The sequence below is a fragment of the Typopeltis vanoorti genome, chromosome 17 (assembly GCF_054136105.1).
Source record: "Typopeltis vanoorti isolate ZY-2024b chromosome 17, IOZ_Tvanoo_1.0, whole genome shotgun sequence".
Taxonomy (NCBI): Eukaryota; Metazoa; Arthropoda; class Arachnida; order Uropygi; family Thelyphonidae; genus Typopeltis; species Typopeltis vanoorti.
In genome coordinates, this window is record NC_143565.1 from 36,007,107 (window position 1) to 36,026,720 (window position 19,614).

The window sequence follows — 19,614 nt, forward strand, 5'->3', positions numbered from 1 at the left end:
GGGTTGGTGAGATGGATAGGAGGTGGTTGATGGAGAGATACCAGAGAGTGGTTTATTCAGGAGTTGAGTCCAAAGGACGGCTTGTGACTAGTGGTGTGCCGCAGGGTTCTGTTCTTGGACCACTACTTTTTAATTTGTTCATCAATGATATAGGAAAGGATCTGAGAGGAAGTGTTCACTTGTTTGCTGATGATGCAAAGTTGGGTAGGGCAATTGTGAGTGCACAGGATGTCAAAATTTTGCAGGATGATTTGGATAGTTTGGAGGACTGGGCTAGGAAAAATGGATGTCAATTTAATGGCAAAGTGTAAGGTTATGCATTTTGGGGTGAAAAGATTAGCAATAGTATATCACATTGGTGGAACCGTACTCCAGGAGATTGATGAGGCCAGGGATTTGGGAGTGTTGGTGGATAGGGTAATTGAAGTTTAGGGGGCACATTGCAAAAGTGGCTAAATCAGCTCATCAAATCACATGGCTTCTGAAAAATACTTTAACAAGCAGAGACAAACAAGTTATTGTTCCTCTGTATCGAGCCTTGATAAGACCCCATCTAGACTACTGTGCCCAGATATGGGCTCTAAGGTTTCTTCTTGATGGGGAGGAGGTGGGGAGGATCCAGAGACGAGTGACCAAGATGATAGCAGGTCTGTGGAATGAAGCTTATGAGAACAGGTTGAAGATTTGTGGATTGCAAAAAGTGGTCGATAGGCGGAAAAGGGGTGATATGATTGAGACATTCAAATTACTGAAGGGTTCTATAAGATTAATCCAGAAGATATTTTTGAGAATAGGACTGGTGATGGGAGGACTAGGGGCCATACATAGAAGCTGGGTAAGAATGTGGTTAGCAGGGGTGTTAGAGCTAGGATTTTTACTTGGATAGTGGTGAATGAGTGGAATAAGCTGCCAGAGTATGTTGTGTGTGCTATGACCGTGAATGAATTCAAGGCAAGGTATGATAGATACTGTGTGAATGTCGAATAGTTGTTCCTGACATGATGTTAGGGCCTTCCTCGATGAGTCTAAGGACTCCTTGGAGTTGCCTGGAATAATAATAATAATAATAATAATAATAATAATAATAATAATAATAATAATAATAATAATAATAATAATAATAATGTTCTTCAGTTAACGGAAAGAAATTATATGAATCATAGTGTTTAATTTGTCGATTATAATATAAATGCAATCAATCTTAAAATAATGTAATCAGTCTTAAGAAGCTAATTCTGAGGATGTTTTCAAAACAAATATTCTCGAAGATTACTGAAGTGTTCTTAAGTATTTCTTCTATACATAAGAGAAATCCTCTGGAACCAAGTTACATTTAGAAAAAGCAGACAACGATTGCTTAAGTTTTCAAAATGTCACATATGGATAGAAGAAAACTACCTTACTTCTTATAAATACCGGTAGATGGAGTGATCTATCACATATTTACCTTTCTCTTCTTACGAGGTCTTTATTGTCATAATGAATTGGACACAATATTACCACAGCTTTACGATTTAGATTTTCTCCCTCCTTCATTGCATGCACGATACCTTTGCATGAAAAAGTTATTAACTTCCACAAGGCAATTTGGATCAAGTTTTGCATGAAAATAGTTCTTCCCACTCAGTCACATTTGACGTTAATTAAATTTTTAAATAACAAAATGGCGACTGCTGATACCTTTAAACGTTTGGTTGTATAATTGTAATAGTTTTCGAAATACTAGTTGAAAGCTTACAGTGGTACTATGTTTCCTTGCAGTATCTGATTTTCTAGATCCTTCTCAGTTTACCCATCTTATCACTACCCAGTAATCTAATTACCATATCACAAGACTTCAAAGGATAGCTGAGAACATAGTGTTCGGGAGAAAAAATATAAAGATAACGGGAGGAATCTTTATATGGACTTTTTCAATTGAAGGTGAGTTAGCCGATCTCATACGGAAGTAGCAGTGTTTGTCTCCCGGACAAATCTAATTACCATATCACAGTAATCTAATTACCATATCACAAGACTTCAAAGGATAGCTGAGAACATAGTGTTCGGGAGAAAAAATATAAAGATAACGGGAGGAATCTTTATATGGACTTTTTCAATTGAAGGTGAGTTAGCCGATCTCATACGGAAGTAGCAGGGTTTGTCTCCCGGACAAATCTAATTACCATATCACAGTAATCTAATTACCATATCACAAGACTTCAAAGGATAGCTGAGAACATAGTGTTCGGGAGAAAAAATATAAAGATAACGGGAGGAATCTTTATATGGACTTTTTCAATTGAAGGTGAGTTAGCCGATCTCATACGGAGGTAGCAGGGTTTGTCTCCCGGAAACTCTGGTTTTTCATCCCGCATACAGACAGATCGGCCCTTTAGAACACACGCAATTTACAGACAAAAATACTAGCTATGGTGGTGGTTGTGAGCAGTAGATGGCGTTGATGTAGGTGATTGGTAGTAGAGGTTCGGTGTAGTAATGGAGACGGAGAGTTGTACAGTAGGTGTCCTCCCGCGATGAATCTTCCGACTCCTTGGAGGTGTCACGAATAATAATAATAATAATAATAATAATAATAATAATAATAATAATAATAATAATATAACATACATTGTGCATATTCGGTAATGAATATTATCAATTCGTATTTTAGATTCTTGGTGTGCTATGACAGGTTGACGATGGCAAGGTTAATCGAGATGTGATTATATGTTATTATTCTCTCTTGCTATTATTACTATTGTTATTATTCTCTCTTGCTATTATTACTATTGTTATTATTCTCTCTGCGTGATTTGGAACTTGGGACTTCGTTTATTACTGTTCTTTCTACTATATAAAAACTATGGTCATTATTGACTTCTGTTATTGAGTTGAATTATAAAATCGTGTTCCTTCTATTTTTCTAAAATAGCTTAGTGTAGAAATAGCAATAAGAAAAAAACTAAATACAGGCTGTAAATAAAAGAGAGCGATTTTCTTTGCAAGGAAAATTTAAACTAACCACTGATCTTAAGATTTTAAAACTAAATTGTAATAATGAGGAAAGCGATATTTTTACATCTTACAAATTCATGGAAGGCTTCAAAAGATAGAACTGAAAAAAACTCATGATAACAAAGTTGCTAAAATCAGCAAGAAATAAGAAGCATATAATTGACTGAATTAATAGAATTGAATTGATTGCAAGCAGCATAGAATTTGTAGCATTATTATACATGAAAATGTAATGTGCAAAGAAATACAATAGTGAAAAAAATATATATCAAAATCAAGCTTTCGTTTTATATAGAGATTCATTCTTAATAATATGCATGCTCACTGTAGAAGTCGAACTACGAGCGTCGAACACCGCACATCCCTTCACGCTCCACCCCCTCACCCGGAAGTGTCATTTTCAAGGTCAGCGTTGAATAGTTAGTTTTCTAAAGTATTTTAAACGCACTTCTGATTTGACTGCATATTTATGTCTTTTAAAAAACGTCTACTTCTTTATGGAAGTAGTCCCTACACTTTTTATTTATTTATTTTTCTGTTTTATTTTTAAATTTACTGTGATATTTATTCTCCATTAAAAATATGTGCATTATTCTTCATATTTGTTAGCATAAATTGAGTTTCTCGGTGTCCTTTAAACCTACAGGAAATGTTCAAACTGTCTGCTGGGCGTGGATTTGACACGATCGTTTCTTCTATGCTATTTTTAAGTCCTTTCGGTCCACGCTAAATTTAGATGTGGCACGTCTGGTACTGAAACGAAAGGCATGGATCACTTGCAGAAACAAACTTTAGAAGATAAGCAAAAAAAAAAAAAAAAAAAAAAAAGGGGGGGGGATGCATTTTGTAACTCTAGATTTGGCAGTCGTTCTTTGAAAGAGTGCAATTTCTGATACGCATCAGAGTGCTGGTAGATATGTTGTGGTAATGTTCAAAATATACTATGCTCATATACATTAGTCTATTAATTGTCTCAAGGTACATTAACATCGACTGGGTGACATTCTTAAGTAATTAATATAGCCCGCCATAAAAACAAAACCATTAAAGTTTCGTTATACAGCAAAGTAACTGCTTTTTGAAATAAGTTAATATCAGTACAGCAATGGAATCATAATGGGAATGACTGAAAATTCATTCATTTAAGGGATAATATATTTGGCAAAAATTTCCCCCCCTTTTTTTTTTTAGAGAAATGTTTTTCAATTTTTTTTCTGTTGAGAAATTCATTTTTAGTTGATCAATATTCCGCTTTCTTATTTTTTGACTGTTGTCGTATATAATTTATTAATAACGTAGTAACTGTTCTACATTCATTTTTTTAAAAAAATCTTTTTGAAAGTATTATAATATAAAAGTGGAATACATAACAAATATTGGGAAAGATTTTGGCTTTGGGAATGGCTAAATTTGAGTTTTCGAAAGGCCAAATAACTAAAAGTTCTATTTTTATATAATAAGACAGGTTTCTGAATTGGCAGAAACACACATACTCCACGAACTCCACCAACATACACTCCCCATTCCGATCTGTCCCTGACCATGTCTTTCAGAATCTCCAAGCGCACTACAGTTGTTTCTTTAACTCCATCCACCCATCTAATTCTTGGTCTTCCTCTTCTCCTGCTTCCATCAACTTTAGCAAGCATCATCATCTTCTTCTCCAGACTGTCATTTGCTCGCATAATATGTCCGAAGAGTATGACAATTTTTGCTTGATGATCATAGCTTCAAGGGAGCAATCTGGCTTTATTCTGTCTATCACTGATTTATTGGTTTGCTTTGCAGTCCATGGTATTCTTAGTAAGCGTCTCCAAACCGATAATTCAAATGCATCTATCTTCCTTCTTTCGTTCTTTCTCAGGGTCCAACTTTTACATCCATACAGCACCACAGAGAATACCATTGCTTTCACGATTCTGATTTTTGTTATGAGGCTAATATCTTTAAAGATCTTGTTTAAATTTGGCATTTTTTTTTTTTCGGGTAATAATCTTCTTCTAACTTCTTCGGTACAATAACCATCTTTATCAATTCGGGATCCTAGGAACACAAAATTGTTAACTGCTTCCATTTTCTTCCCATCGACTTCAAAATTTAAGTTCACACGTTGCCATAACTTTTGTCTTTTTGAGGTTATGTTTAAGACCATATTTAGCACTTTGTTCTTTAACGTTCATAAAATTCATAAAATTCCTTCAAATCTTCTTTGCATTCTGCTAGCAAGGTGGTATGTATCATCAGCATACCTCACATTGGTCGCATTATATTACATTAAATCAGTTAAGATGAGGCTGTCTGTTGGTTGTGGTCCATCGGTCGCGTGTGTTTTTCTTGCTTTACTTGCTTGCCTGCCGTGTGGGATAAGCTAGAGTTTCCGTCATAAAAACAATCCTGACTTCCATTCGTGACTTGTTCACTCCTCCTTGGTCATAAGGTTTCGAAAACTGTTCCTCTCTCTCCGTTTGTAATCTGCTAATCACAGAGGAGAAAAAATACCTGAAGAAACACTTATGACGTTATTATTTTTTTCATGAGAGTTTCACAAACTGCGTCAGCACTTTGAATCGCAGGCAAAACACTTTTTGTTTTTTCTTTTTGTAAAATAATAAAAATAACATATTTGGAAAAACCAAATATGTTTTTTTTTTAATTTGAATATCTGATCCAAACGACAAATTTAATTAAAATATCTGTTCATTCATGCCTTAAATAATCTGGAATCTGGTTAAAACAAATCGTTTTAGTGGCCGAATTAGGTAAAATGATGTGATGTAGATACAAAAAAAAATCACTCATATGTGGCAAAATTACTCAAAATTATATAAAAGTATATGCTAAAAAGGACGAATAACTGGGTACATAAGCTAAAGGCGATACTAAATTCAATATCATGACAATGACTAGTGGCTGCTTATAAAAATGTCCGTTTTGCACAGCACATTTTTATAAGCAGCATGTATTATTTCCAATCTTGGTTACTAATTTTCCCTTATAAATGATAATAATGAAAATAATATGTGTGTGTGTGTGTGTGTGTGTGTGTGTGTGCGCGCGCGCTCGAGGCCCCACGCATACTCTTTTTTTTTAAGTGTCATTAAAAAGGAAGTAAAAATCACCAGAAAGTAATTGGTTTTGTAGTCTTTTCAAGTAATGACACTGTGGAACTACTGAAAAATAGATCTTAGAAAGTTGACGTTTAGAATGCTTGCACGTCCAGAGATCATTGCCTTTTTGATTGTTACATACATTAATCGTTTTCCTTTTTTTTTTTTTTGGTCGCATTGCTATCACTTCCAAAGTGATAGTAATGCGACCTGTGACCAATTCTACCTCACATGGTTTTTTTTTTTTTTTTTTGGGCGTGAAGTCTCTGCTAAAAGGATACCTGGTAGATTCTTAGCTCTCTTTATACAGAGAATTAGTACGACAATTACAAACATCTTTGCTGGGATTCGAAGCCCAGCCTGTTGGTTTAAGAACGGATACGTTACCTCTATATATTTTGATAAATGGATACTGATAAAAAATTACATTAAAATATTTTATGTCTATAATAGAGCAATTCTTTATGTCAATGAAGATAATGATCCTAGAAATTTAAATTTCTCAGTTACCACAAAAACCTAATTAAACATCACGGGGTGTGTCATGTTTCCATGAAGTATGAGTACATGAGAATGCCTTCCCGAGCTTAAAAATAACTGTCATCGTTCATGGTGACGTGTATTCAAAATGCTGCCATCTCTCTGAGCTCTTATGCTTTATTTTTGTTTTTATTTTTTCCGCCATTATTTTCTCCTTTTCATCATCCCCTTTTTCACAGTTACCTGGTTTCCGACAGTTTACTTTATAGAACTCTTTTTTTTTTTGTATTTTAGTTAAATATTTTCCTTTCGAGTGCGTGTTTTACGATATTTGGCATGCTTCGCGAACAGGACTACTTTCCAGTCGTGAGTCACTTCCCCAGAAAACGAAGTTAGGAGCAGTCGCTTTCACAGGCTTTGCTCCTTCCTCACTTCTTCTCTTCTTTATTTAGAGTTGCAAGAGAAGTCTGCGCGCTAGGTAAAACAGACCATTTTTCTCACTGGGTCGTCCCACTGATATTTCAGCACTATCGGCAATTTCTTGATTTTCCCAATTATATTTCCATAGTAAGTATTCCATCATTTTATTTTTCTAAACATATTTTGTCTAAAAAATTAAAACGTTAACTCTAATAACAATATGTACTTTTCCATATTGTTCAGTGCTATAAAACAAATATTTAGCTATAAAACAAGTTTTAATAGCTAAATTCTGGTGTATGAATGTGGCAACTTTTATTCACAGAGTTTGACCTCACTGGAAAAAAATTTTTTTAGAGTTTATAACTAATAATAAGTCTTATATTTATTCTCTCTTTAATTTTGGACAAGTAAAGCAATTGTTGTTAGTATTATAAATACTGAAATATTCAGATCACTCGCAGTTTTAAATATCAACGTATTTTAAAGCTGGTAATGATACAGGCATTGTTGATTGGTAGCCCTCTGCTGGCGAGCTGAGTCTACTATAAACTGGTTGTATTTAAGAATCGTAACATTCTTAAAAACATTTCTTGTGTTCAAACCAAGAAAGTTTGGGATATTGGTCGTCATTCGATCTCATTCTAAATTATTTCTTAAAAGTACTAACAACGGGGAATAATATACTAAGTCTGTAAATACTTTTTCAAGATCTCTTTATATTTGTATAATCGAGAAGTTTATCTCAATGGCTGACATTTTAAATTAGCATTCCCTTATCATAATAATAATAATAATTTTTTTTTTTGGAAATCCTTCTTAAAACTACTGAATGCTTTCCGATTTCTTGGATGTGAAAATATCCTTAGAATTCAATTCATTCTACCTCTTAACAGCTTTATATGATTCGTTGACTCTGAGATTTACAACTTACAAAATCGAAGTTATTATTCATAAGAATAGCACCCCTATCAGTTGTTAATCTCTATAAAAGTCTCGTCTGAATGAAGGGCATAATTGCATATCGCTTTGCAAAGCCATTGTAAATTAATAAGAAATCCTATTCCAGCCTTGGTTGGCTTCAGAAAATTTACATTCAGAAAATTTTTTCAGAAAATTTCCTATTTAACTGGACAACCATTTCTAGTTCCTTTTCATAGCAATGCGTCAATCTCTAAACTTTGTTCTTTTCTACCTTAACGCTTTTCTGATAATTCAACGAAACTTAAGCAGTATAATTATTACTTAAGTTAGTTTTCTTATTCTCCTTGACATATTACAGCCAGTTAACGTGGATCTGCATCCACGTTAACTGGCGTTTTTAGAAATCTAATTCTAATAATGATAGGGCATCTAGTACTACCTCTCATAATCTACTATTTCTCTGAATACGTTTGTTCGCTTGGTCTGTTGGGCTATTTTGAAGGAGGAAAAAACGATTCCAACTAAATGTACATATGTGCTTAAGAAAACTGCTCATTATACTATGAAATTTAAGATCCTCGTTTATCTATTATTTTTATTTTTTTACCTTCTGGATTCGCAGGAAGGAAGTCGTTGAATGGGAGAAATTATATCACCCTCCGGTACTGATTCACGTTGCGAAAACAACTGCTTAACTGGTACATTTTGTATCATGTGACCATCACTTACACTTAACGAAAGCAAGGTATAGCATACGCATTTGGCCTTGAAAGAACAAAAGAAAGTTTTAAATGATATTCTTATGTGCAGCCAACATTGTAGATTAAATTATATGTCCTAGAGACTTTTCCTTAAGATAAGAAAATATTTTACCTTGCCAATAAAATAAAGGTCTTATTTGATCTCGCGTACAAGCACTTTGCATCACATAGATTACTAGGTATAAAGAAATAATATCAGCTATATATATATATATCGCCCACCTTCCATTCTTCCATCTTCCGTTTTGTGTTAGGCTCAGTGGTGTGTTGTCACGGCCAAATAACTTCTCTTCTTGGAAACCTGGTTACTGCTTATGACAGGTTGATTAATCCTATTTGCATTGCCGGCTATGTCTGTAATAAACTATGTGAGTTCTTTTGGCTGTTTTTCCTGTTTTGTGGTATGAAATATCCGAGTCGCCCAGATTAAAATTCATGTCGCCCAGATTAAAATTCATCTCCATGTGAGATCTGCTAACTAACCTTTACTTGAAAAGTCCTGATATTTGATATGCTATGAATTTTGTACATACCTTCATAGGTGCTCTCATTGAAGTGATGCAAATTTTTTAGTTTTAAATGTAAGGCTAGAAATCGTAGAAGTTTTTTTTTTTAAAAAAAAATAAAGAGGATTTTCGTTTTATTTATTATGATTAACCCATTCTTCCCCTGCACCAAAAATTATTCTTGGGTGCGTCAGTATTTCTTTTGTGTCTTAATTCTTTTGCTTTGAAGATGGGTTAATACACAATAAGCAGCACAGATGACAGAGTGCGATGCGTACTCCATTACAAAATATTTTTCGCTGCACTTCTGCTTTATTCCAATACTGACATATATAAGCCTTCTAATTGTGTCATGTTTTGTTTCGTTGGCATTCGTTGCTATGGGATCTTGCCATTAAAATGAAGTGTAGACTGAATATTGCTTATTCAGCAAATATTTTTATTTAAGCCATTATAATTTTTTTTGCCCATGTTCAAGTGTACGCGAATTGTCGATATACACTGTGTCTGTAATATATGTCAAGTGTATTTTGAGGAATCAATAAATAATACTTAATCCATTTTATTTTAATTTCAGACCTCTGAATGAAAGTCTAAAAGAATACTTCGAGAATTTGTGTTTAAAAGCGGAAGGATCGAAAGGGCTGAGTTTTGGCTCCCTCTACGGCGGTGGCAGAAGAACATCAAGTAATCAATCCTCTTCATCTCTAAACGGGACATTCAGTAACGGGCGTCCTAACGATTCTCAGAGCGAATCATCGGATAAAATCAACAACAACATGGCTGAGCCAGTTAGTAATGCAGTGAAGCCAGCAGTGAATGGTGAAGTACAGGCAACTGTTAAAGAAAAACAGGATAGTTCATCCGAGGGCAAACCACCTCTGGATACTGCAGAGAAACCTGACACGAGTAACCGAATTAATGGCGAAGCATTAAGTAGCGGCGAAGGTGACACCGCGTCGGCGCAGGAGGTAAAGCCTAACTCTGTCACATCATCCGAAAAGGAACAGGTAAATGAAATACCCCCAAACGAGCAACCCAGTTCTCACTCAGCTGGGAGTCCTGAGACGCCTCTCCAATCTCCTGATGAAGAAGCTGCCACTCCAGCGACAACATCTGCAGGAAGCACGCAGTCTGCTGTTCGAACATCGGATTCTGGCGATGAATCAAGCCAAGAGACTGGAGATAGTAGCGTGTATGTTTCTAGAAGATCAAAACGATACAAGGACCCTCCAGTAGTATATCAAGATGTCGACGTGAGTATATTTTCGTGTATTTCTTGAACATGGAGAAACTAATCTTAAGATGTTGGAAATCATTCAGGCACACGTATGAGTTTAGTTACGGCCTTGAATTCACAGCTTAAATATGTTTGAAACTGTTCTTATATTTTTTTGATACAAAAAATTATAATTATACTGTTTGATACAATTAATATTGAAACTAAAGATCATTTGATTCCGAAATAATTTTATTCGTACTTCCTATTTCGTAATAGTATTAATTTCAGTAACCATTTGCAAGATAATATAACAGTAATGAAGTTAAGGCATGCAACATTTCTTACATATAATATGTGCTTTTAAAAATTCAATGAAACCTAACTTCGCCTAAATAGATTTCTATTTATTAAAGGATAAACTTGTCGCCATACATAAAATTGAGAAAACTTTGTTAATTTTTAGCTTTATTAATTAACTTTATTAATTGAGAAAACTTTACTTCAGCCGTTTTATTTTATTAATAATGTTTGTTAAAAATGTTTTACATTAAAATCCAAGTTTTAAAAATACTTTAAAATACGCTTTTGCCTTGATATAAAGGTTTGACTGAGTGAACATTTTAAAAACGAAACAGTTCTGTTTGTTTTTTAAGCCAAGTGTGAAAACAGTAATATGTCGAAGGAGCAATACTTCTTACATACAAAAAAAAAAAAAAAAAAAAAAACGTGACCTTTCGCATACATTACAGATAATTGTGTTTATGACATGTAATCTCCAATTCTCCAACTCTTGTTTTAATAAAGTTGACTGTGTCTGATTAAATTGCATCAATACAAGCAGATCGCAGTCGAGTAAAATTTAAATGAATGAGCTTTCCATTGAACTTTTGATCTTATAACTTAACTACAAACTTTTTACAGAATTTTACTTGACAAAATTTAATGATTTTTCGGCGAAATGTTTTCTGATTACAAGGATTATAGATAACAGGATAACTGTATTTGAACGAAAACGTTATTTAATTTTAAGAACTAATAAATAAATGAAATAAATTAATATTATTGATTAATTAAATAAATTGAAACTTATTAATTATAAGGTCAATGATTCTATTTTACTGAAATTCTGAACAATGCTTGTGACAATAGTTCACTTTCTTTCTCTTTCCCGTTAACCCTTTCAATTATATTTGGCAGTAAACATTCTATTAATAATGTCCTGTGGAATTGCTTCTTGTAGCGTCTATATACGAACTTTTTGGGGATCTTTTCTTCTTCTTATTATTCTTTTTCGGTTCCTGAAGTTAGTTGATTTTTGGCACTCCAAGTAGATTTTTGTTTTCTCATTCAATTATATATTTTCCCATTCAAATACATACGGTATATATAAATTCAAGTATATATATCGTATAAATACATGTATGTTATTTAAATATATATATATATATTTTATATATAATAGTAAAAAAATTCCATCGCGCACCAATTTTACCCAATTTCTAATTTTATCGTTTTTATTAGTAGTACAGTATTTGGATTTAAATTCAGCGCATTGGTATTTATTTTCATTCTCCTTTATTTACAGCTAATTAGTTGTATAAGTGCCTTTTTATGGTAAATAAAGAAATTTCCATGAAACTTCTTATTCTTAAGATAGGAGAGGGAGGGAGGAAGGGATGCAGATAAAAGTGCAGATGGCTTTTGAATCTGATTCGCCGAGATAACGGATGACTTTCCTGTTGTCACAGACATATTTTTTGTGTGATTTCTTTAGTTGAACTTTAGTCGTTGACTACTAAGGTTATCATATTTCTGAAAGGTGGCATATTTTCTAAGTTAATGTGAAGATTTAATTTAATGTGTTTGCGGTTTTTTACAATTTTTTACAATGATCATGGATGGACAGTTTGCGGTGATCTTAAAGTCATATCTATGATTTTGGGACAACAAAGAGGATACACGAAATACCCGTGCTTTTTGTGCGAGTGGGACAGCCGAGATCGAGAGCAACATTGGATCAATAAGGAATTGCCAAAAAGAGTCACATTAGAGCCTGGAAATAAAAATGTGTTACACGAAACTTTGGTTACTCGGGAAAACATCCTTTTACCACCGCTTCACATGAAGCTGGGATTGATCAAGCGATTTGTCAAGGCTTTGTTAAAAGAACGAGTGTTTTAAATACAACTGTGCAAAATTTCTGGGATTATCTACAGCAAAACTGAAAGAAGGTATTTTTATCGGTCCGGATATCAGGAAACTTATGAAGGATAAACTGTTTGAAGAAAACATGGCAACTGTTGAAAAAGAAGCGTGGAAAGCTTTGAAAGAGGTAGGGACCAAAGTTTTAGGAAGTCACAAGGACCCCAACCATAAAATGATTGTGGAAGACATGCTACAGAAATTCAAGGATTGGTTATGCTCCATGAGCTTAAAAGTGCACTTTCTCAACTCTCATTTAGACCACTTTCCTTAGAATCTGGAAACTGTTGGCGAAGAGCAAGGAAAGCGATTTCACCAAGACATCAAGGAGATGGAAAGAAGGTATCAGGGCATGTGGAATGTCAACATGATGGCGGATTGCTGAATGTTGCACAGAGACGACCCGGGAAAAGAATTTCATAGAAAAAGTTCAAAAAGAAACTTTGAAAGAAAAAGAAAAGACACCACAACGAAATATAAAGTATGTACTAAAGATTAGTCTTTAATTACTTTAATTAAAATTTTTTGCAATAATTTTAAGCTACTTTAAAGCTATTTTTAAAACGTTTTAAGCTATTTTAAAGCTATTTTTACTTACTCTATCCTTACGTGATAGAGAAAAATGGAAGAGATATTTGAAATCAGCGGTTAAAAATAAATCAGAAACCAGTTAATAGTTTAAAGACAACTTTTCATGACTCGAATTTTGCAGGCCTGTGTTATTTATACGATGTTTTTTTTATTTTTTTATTCTGATCTTTTGCAGAACGCCGGTTGAGAAAAAACCTGGTCTGGAGCATGCCTTTTCATTCTTTTCGTTCTGAATGCTGTTTTTTTTCTGCATATTCATCTAGTACTAAACGGAATTAATACTTCAGTGCGCTTTCTTCTATAATCTGAAATAATCAGACCTGAACTACAGCCAGAACTTTGCCATCATATATTCGCTGAACATCATTTGTAGTGAATAACTTACGTGGTAACTAACGTGGTAACGTACAAGCTGTATTGTTCAACTGAATTTATCTTATTTGAGTTATTCAAATTTGTATCGATTCAGGATCTAATTCGGTTATTATCCGAGACTATTACGATTTTAAACGTTAGTATAAATGTTGAACGAATATTTCTAGTCGCTTCGGTTCATCGTTAGATGAACCGAAGCAACTAGATTTACATCGTCATCAAATTCCTGATATGTACCCTCAACAAGTGTGAAGGATATGATAATACTATAGGAAAAACTTACATCATTACTAACTTCCTATCGACAATTTTCCTCCAAATCAGTCTGTTACTTGTCAAGACTCCAATATTATCAGATCTTATATTTCTGTCTTCAAAAGCATTTTTTACTGTATCAATCCATCTACATCTTGGTCTTCCTCTGGATGGATCTTTTTTCCTGTCTTTCTGGCAGAGAACACTTGTTTTGCTAATCTTTCCTCTCCCATTCGGTTTAAGTGACCATACCACCTGAGATTAGCTCTACTAACGCATTCATGGATGCTAACAATGCCAAGTTCTTTCATTATATCCTCCTTTTTAATATGATACTGCCATTAATGCCATCTGTTCATGTCCCTAATCTTTATCAGGACTCTCATATCTACGGTCTCTAGTCTTTGGTCAAGCGTTTTATTTCTGACCCAGCTCTCAGATCCATAAGTTAAAATTGCATACATTAATTTAATGTTTTGACTAATTTCACTGTTATTCCACAGATATTTATTCAGTTGACTTCCTACCATACCAACTTTGTTGATTCTGTTGTCTATTTCCATATTTAATTTACCATCTTCACTGAAAATTGTGCCTACGTAGCTGAAATATTTTACTTATTCTATAGGTCCTCCATTCACAATGCAGTTGATATCTTCAATGCTTCTGCCTATTTTCATTATTTTTGTCTCTTTATGGCTGATTTTCATACCAAATTTATTACAGCAGTTATTGAATTTAGTCAGGGAATCTTTGCATACTTGTAGCGGATTTATTTACAAGTGTAGCATCGTTCGCATAAAGCTAAGAGCTGACATTAGCATCTCTAATTTGATATCAGGTTTAATACCACTTTCCTTCATAATGTGATCCATATAGATAATGAATAACAGAGAGGATAATGTACATCCTTGTGTGACATCAGATTTAGCATCAAACAATTTTCCTGTACTTCCTTCAATTATAACTCCCGACTTACAAATCAAATAATGACTAAGTATTGCTTAATATAATGTCCCATTGACACCATATAACAGTAGAGTTTTGAATAGCTTTTCTCTTGAAACACCTTGTCATATACCTTTTGCAGGTCTACAAAACTTAAATGCAGATCTTTGTTATATTTCCACGATTTCTCAACTATTTGTCGTAAAGTGAAAATCTGATCCTGACAGCCTCTGTTTGTCCTGAATCCAGCTGGTTCTTTACCAAGCTTCCTTTCCACAATCCTTCTCAACCGTTTCTCAAGTATACTTGCATAAATCGTACCAGGAACACTCACTAGGGAAATACCTCTGAATTCTTATATTCAGTCTTATTTCCCTTTTTATATATGGGTACTATGAGAACTCTACTCCAATCATCTGGAATTCGTCTCTCTGTCCATGCCTTCTGAACTATGCATTGCAGCCAGTGTAAGACTTTTACCCCCATACGTGAGCATTTCTAGTTGAATATCATCTACTCTCTCTGCCTTTCCACAATTCAGGCTTTTGATGGCTTCTCTACTTCAAGTATAGATATGTATTCCTGACTGTATGCATGGTCAGTGTGTTTTACCGCTGTTCTGTCACTGCTTCTTTCATTTATCAATTTTTCAAGTAATTACTCCATATATCAAGGATATCTTTTCCTCCGGTTTTCATGTCACCTTTATCATCTCTAATCTCTTTTAAAGGACTCTTTCTTCCGTTTCTGAGCTTTTTCAACAGCCTCCAGAATATCTATGTTCTTGCCAAAGTCTTCCCATGACTTTTGTTTTAGATAATTTTACGAGGTGTTTATTTAGCTTTCTTGCATTTGTCTCTGTATTCTCTAAGAGCACAAGCTGACTTATTTGCCAGGAATTTTTGATATGCTTCCTTCTTTTCCTTCAGCACCTCAAACTTCCTGTGTCCACCATGGAGTTCTGATTTTTCTATCCTTGCAGACAACTTCACTACATTTCTCTCTGGCTAAATCAGTCAATGTTTTTTTCAGGATTTGCCACTGAATTTACAAGTTTGGTTTCTGTTCTCAAACTCGTTGATTTTTTCTTAAATAACGTTTGTGTATTTTAGTCTACAGTTCACGTCTGACAGCTTATCAACTTTTATTCGCTTTAAAACTTTCTTACTTCTTTTCAATATGAAATTTCATTTTATTCTGCTCAAGACTAAATGGTGATCACTTCCAGTTTCAAATCCTTTGTACACTCTAGTATCCTACACCAATGAAAAAACGTCGCTATCAACAATAATAGTCAGTGAGAATTTTCTTATTTCTTGCCTCTTCTCTCCATGTGAATTTGTGCACATTTTTTTCTTGGAACATTGTGTTAGTAATAACCAGTTCATGTCCTGAGCAGAAATCGAATAGGTACTTTCCATTATTATTAACTTTGCTCTTTTCTCCAAAGTTTCCCAAAATATTGTTACATGTGTGACAATTATTTCCTACTCTGCTATTTAGATCCACAGCAAGGATCAACTTTTTCTTTTTCATTGTGCCAATTGCTTTTTCTAAAGCCTCAACAAATTCCTCCATTTCTGCCTTAGTTGAATCTTCTGTGGCACCATAAACAGAAATAAGTCTCGTTGTTCCAATTCCCCATTCTGATATTTGCCCACATCACTCTGCTTGATACTGCTTGCCATTCAAGATTAGCCTCGTATTTTGTGTTCAATACTATAGCTACACTTTCTTTTTCCTGATTGTCATTGCCTGAATATAACATTTTGTATTTATTGCTCAGATTCTCACCAGTTTTTGTCTTTTTTGTTTCAGCCACCCCTATTATGTTATTATGTCGATTCTGGTACTTATCCAATTCCTCAGCTAGCTCCATTTCTTTGCCATTCAGACTTTTTATGTTGATATTATTGTTCTTGATCTCTGGTGATTCTGAGTTGGAATGTGTTCAGGATTTGTTCTAGTAGCTGACTTTTCGCTGTTCGCCCTGATTCCCCTGCGAAAACAACGGGGCTTTGTTTAACCGGCGGCACCCCAGCCGGCATGAAATTCTGTCATGTTGTACCATCATTTTGTATTTTGGTTTAAGCCAATAAGAATACAATTTGTTCGGCTAAATCCTAAATTGTCAGCCCATCCTCGTTCGTTCAGTATCCAGGTAGATACCTAACAGGGTGCAGCACGAGAAGGTGAGGATTGGACATTAGGTCAGAAGCTCTGGTCGGTTCTCCGCATTCCTTTAAAGCAGTGTTTCTCAAATTGAGCAGTGTTTCTCAAATTCAAATTGTCTCCCTGTGGGGCATACTCCCCACAGGGGGACAATTTGAATATTTTGGGGGGGCAATTAGAAAATGTACATGTACATATTTATACATATTTATATTATGCTTTTTCAGAACTTGGCTGACTATTATGCTAGAGGGGGGGGGGACATCAAAATCTTTAAGACGTTGAGGTGGGGCATGATCCAAGAAACGTTGAGAAACACTACTTTAAAGGCTATGTGGACGTCTCCTCTCAGTTATAGAGCTTTGAGATTTACAATAAGAAATAATTTCACGGAAATTATTGAGACCACTACCATTGCACTTATTAGATACTTTATGAGCTATAAAAGTACCTAAAAGTACCATGATTTGGTCTACAGAACAGTGCTTTGAGATAATCCAACGTCATGGCCCACCAACGGTGTTAATGTACAATAGGATGGGAGTCACATTGCACTTATTAGATACTTTATGAGCTATAAAAGTACCTAAAAGTACCATGATTTGGTCTACAGAACAGTGCTTTGAGATAATCCAACGTCATGGCCCACCAACGGTGTTAATGTACAATAGGATGGGAGTCACATTGCACTTATTAGATACTTTATGAGCTATAAAAGTACCTAAAAGTACCATGATTTGGTCTACAGAACAGTGCTTTGAGATAATCCAACGTCATGGCCCACCAACGGTGTTAATGTACAATAGGATGGGAGTCACATGAAAGAAAGCCATTTAAGATGAAATCTACAACAGTCAACTGTTCATGCCATTCCAAAAAAAAAAAATAAAGAAAACACATATTTGATATTAAATAATAATGATCAAATTAAAAATAACTTTTTAAAGTAAAGAAAAATCCCAATTATAAAAACGGATTTATATTTAACAGGGAGTCACGCTCATCAAGAATCTAATCGAAATAGTGCAGGATGTGCTGAATCCAGATGAGAGACAAGCTATTAGCGAATTTCACGAGTATCTTATGTCGGAAGGAGGAGCATGGGCTCTTGGAACTGCACATCTCGACGTAATTGGTAAGTATTGAAAAGCATATTACGAATAGTTTAGTAATACCCCTAAATTTGAAAGATATCCAAGCATATAATATCGGATCCTTGGATTCTATAATATATGATGAAAAGAGATTCAGTGAACTATAGGAGAACTTGGAACTGAAGACGAAAGTTTCATAAGCTGAGGTTTAACTTTCAAACGTTTTTCACAAGACGAGTAATTACTCTGGTTCGGAAGATATTTTTTGGAAGCACTGACAACTGCCAGTGAAGTTTAAAACAAAACGAAAATGGGAAATGTATTCGAACTTGTATTTCCGGCAAACGATGGAGATATTTGACCGTTGCACATAATGGAGCGATTTGCAATCATTGTACATAATGACTAATAAAATACAAGATCCCCTTCGACCACGAAATTGTTCCACTTCATTGCTATTAAGTGAAACGAATTCGAACTGCCTGCTGTAGGAAATTGTTCCACTGGACTGAAGCTGCAGTTAAAACTAAAGATAGGTTTATTGTTAATTTTATGTTAATAAACTTAACAGAAAATTGTTAATTTTTTAAACACATACAGGGTGTTCGGGATAAATTTGACAGTTTCGTAAGGAAAAAGAAAATCTTCTTTGTATCTATTAAATTTAATGAATTGACAAAAAAACATTACAGGCAGAGTTAATTACAATACTATCAACAAGATTTACTCAAAATAACCACCATTAGCATCGATCACAGCTTCAATTCTGCTTCGGAACCTCGAACAAGCTGATGCTACAGTCTCCCTGGGAAGGGCCGCAAAAACTGTTTTAATTTTATCCATTAACTGGGCTTTTGTATTACTGGAAGTGCGATTGGTGTCTTTTTCAACTGCGCCCCATACAAAATAATCCATGGGGTTAAGGTCTGGGGAGTTTGGAGGCCAAACATTTGGACTGGTGAAGTCGTAGAAATTTTCAGACAACCATTTTTGACTTTTCCCAGAGGTGTGGCAAGGGGCCGAATCCTGCTGCCATACATACGGCCTACCATTGGCTACCCTTGTTATCCAGGGCTTTACTACAGTTAGCAACTCCACGAACAAAGCCCGAATTCCAATGCCAGGGTTCTTCAACACCTGTTCCTGCAGATTTGCGAGGAATTCTGCTGTACGAACGCAATCAGATCGTCTGCTAGGGATCTTTCTTCTTGCTACATCCTCGTAGTCACCATTGCAAGTCTCTAGTTCATGCCTGATTGTTTTTACTGTATTCAGGGAGCATTGGGCAGCAGTCGTAATATCCTTATTTTGATGGCGGGCACGAATCATCATGATACAAGTTATTCTCTTCCATGATTCAGGTGGGTTCCAGCTATCCATCCTTTCTGACATCTTGTATGTGAATGAAGAAGGGTCCAAACTTTTAAATGAAAAGAAGTGTGTGTTAATACATGTAACTTACGGAAAAATATAATTAATTATAAATATGTCAAATTTATCCCGAACACCCTGTACACCCCCATACAGATAGTCTCGATTTGACTATTTTTCAAACACTCT

The 19,614-nt window shown here is 34.7% G+C and overlaps 1 protein-coding gene across 1 annotated transcript in view; it reads left to right on the forward strand.

Annotated features, from left to right (window-relative positions):
- LOC150097292 (uncharacterized) overlaps nucleotides 1-19,614 on the forward strand; it is a 103,827-nt gene that overhangs the window by 67,635 nt on the left and 16,578 nt on the right. The window contains exons 5-6 of the mRNA XM_090407752.1: nucleotides 9,773-10,451; nucleotides 17,951-18,095. Coding sequence (XP_090263878.1) covers nucleotides 9,773-10,451; nucleotides 17,951-18,095 — 824 coding nt within the window. The remainder of the gene's footprint in view (nucleotides 1-9,772; nucleotides 10,452-17,950; nucleotides 18,096-19,614) is intronic.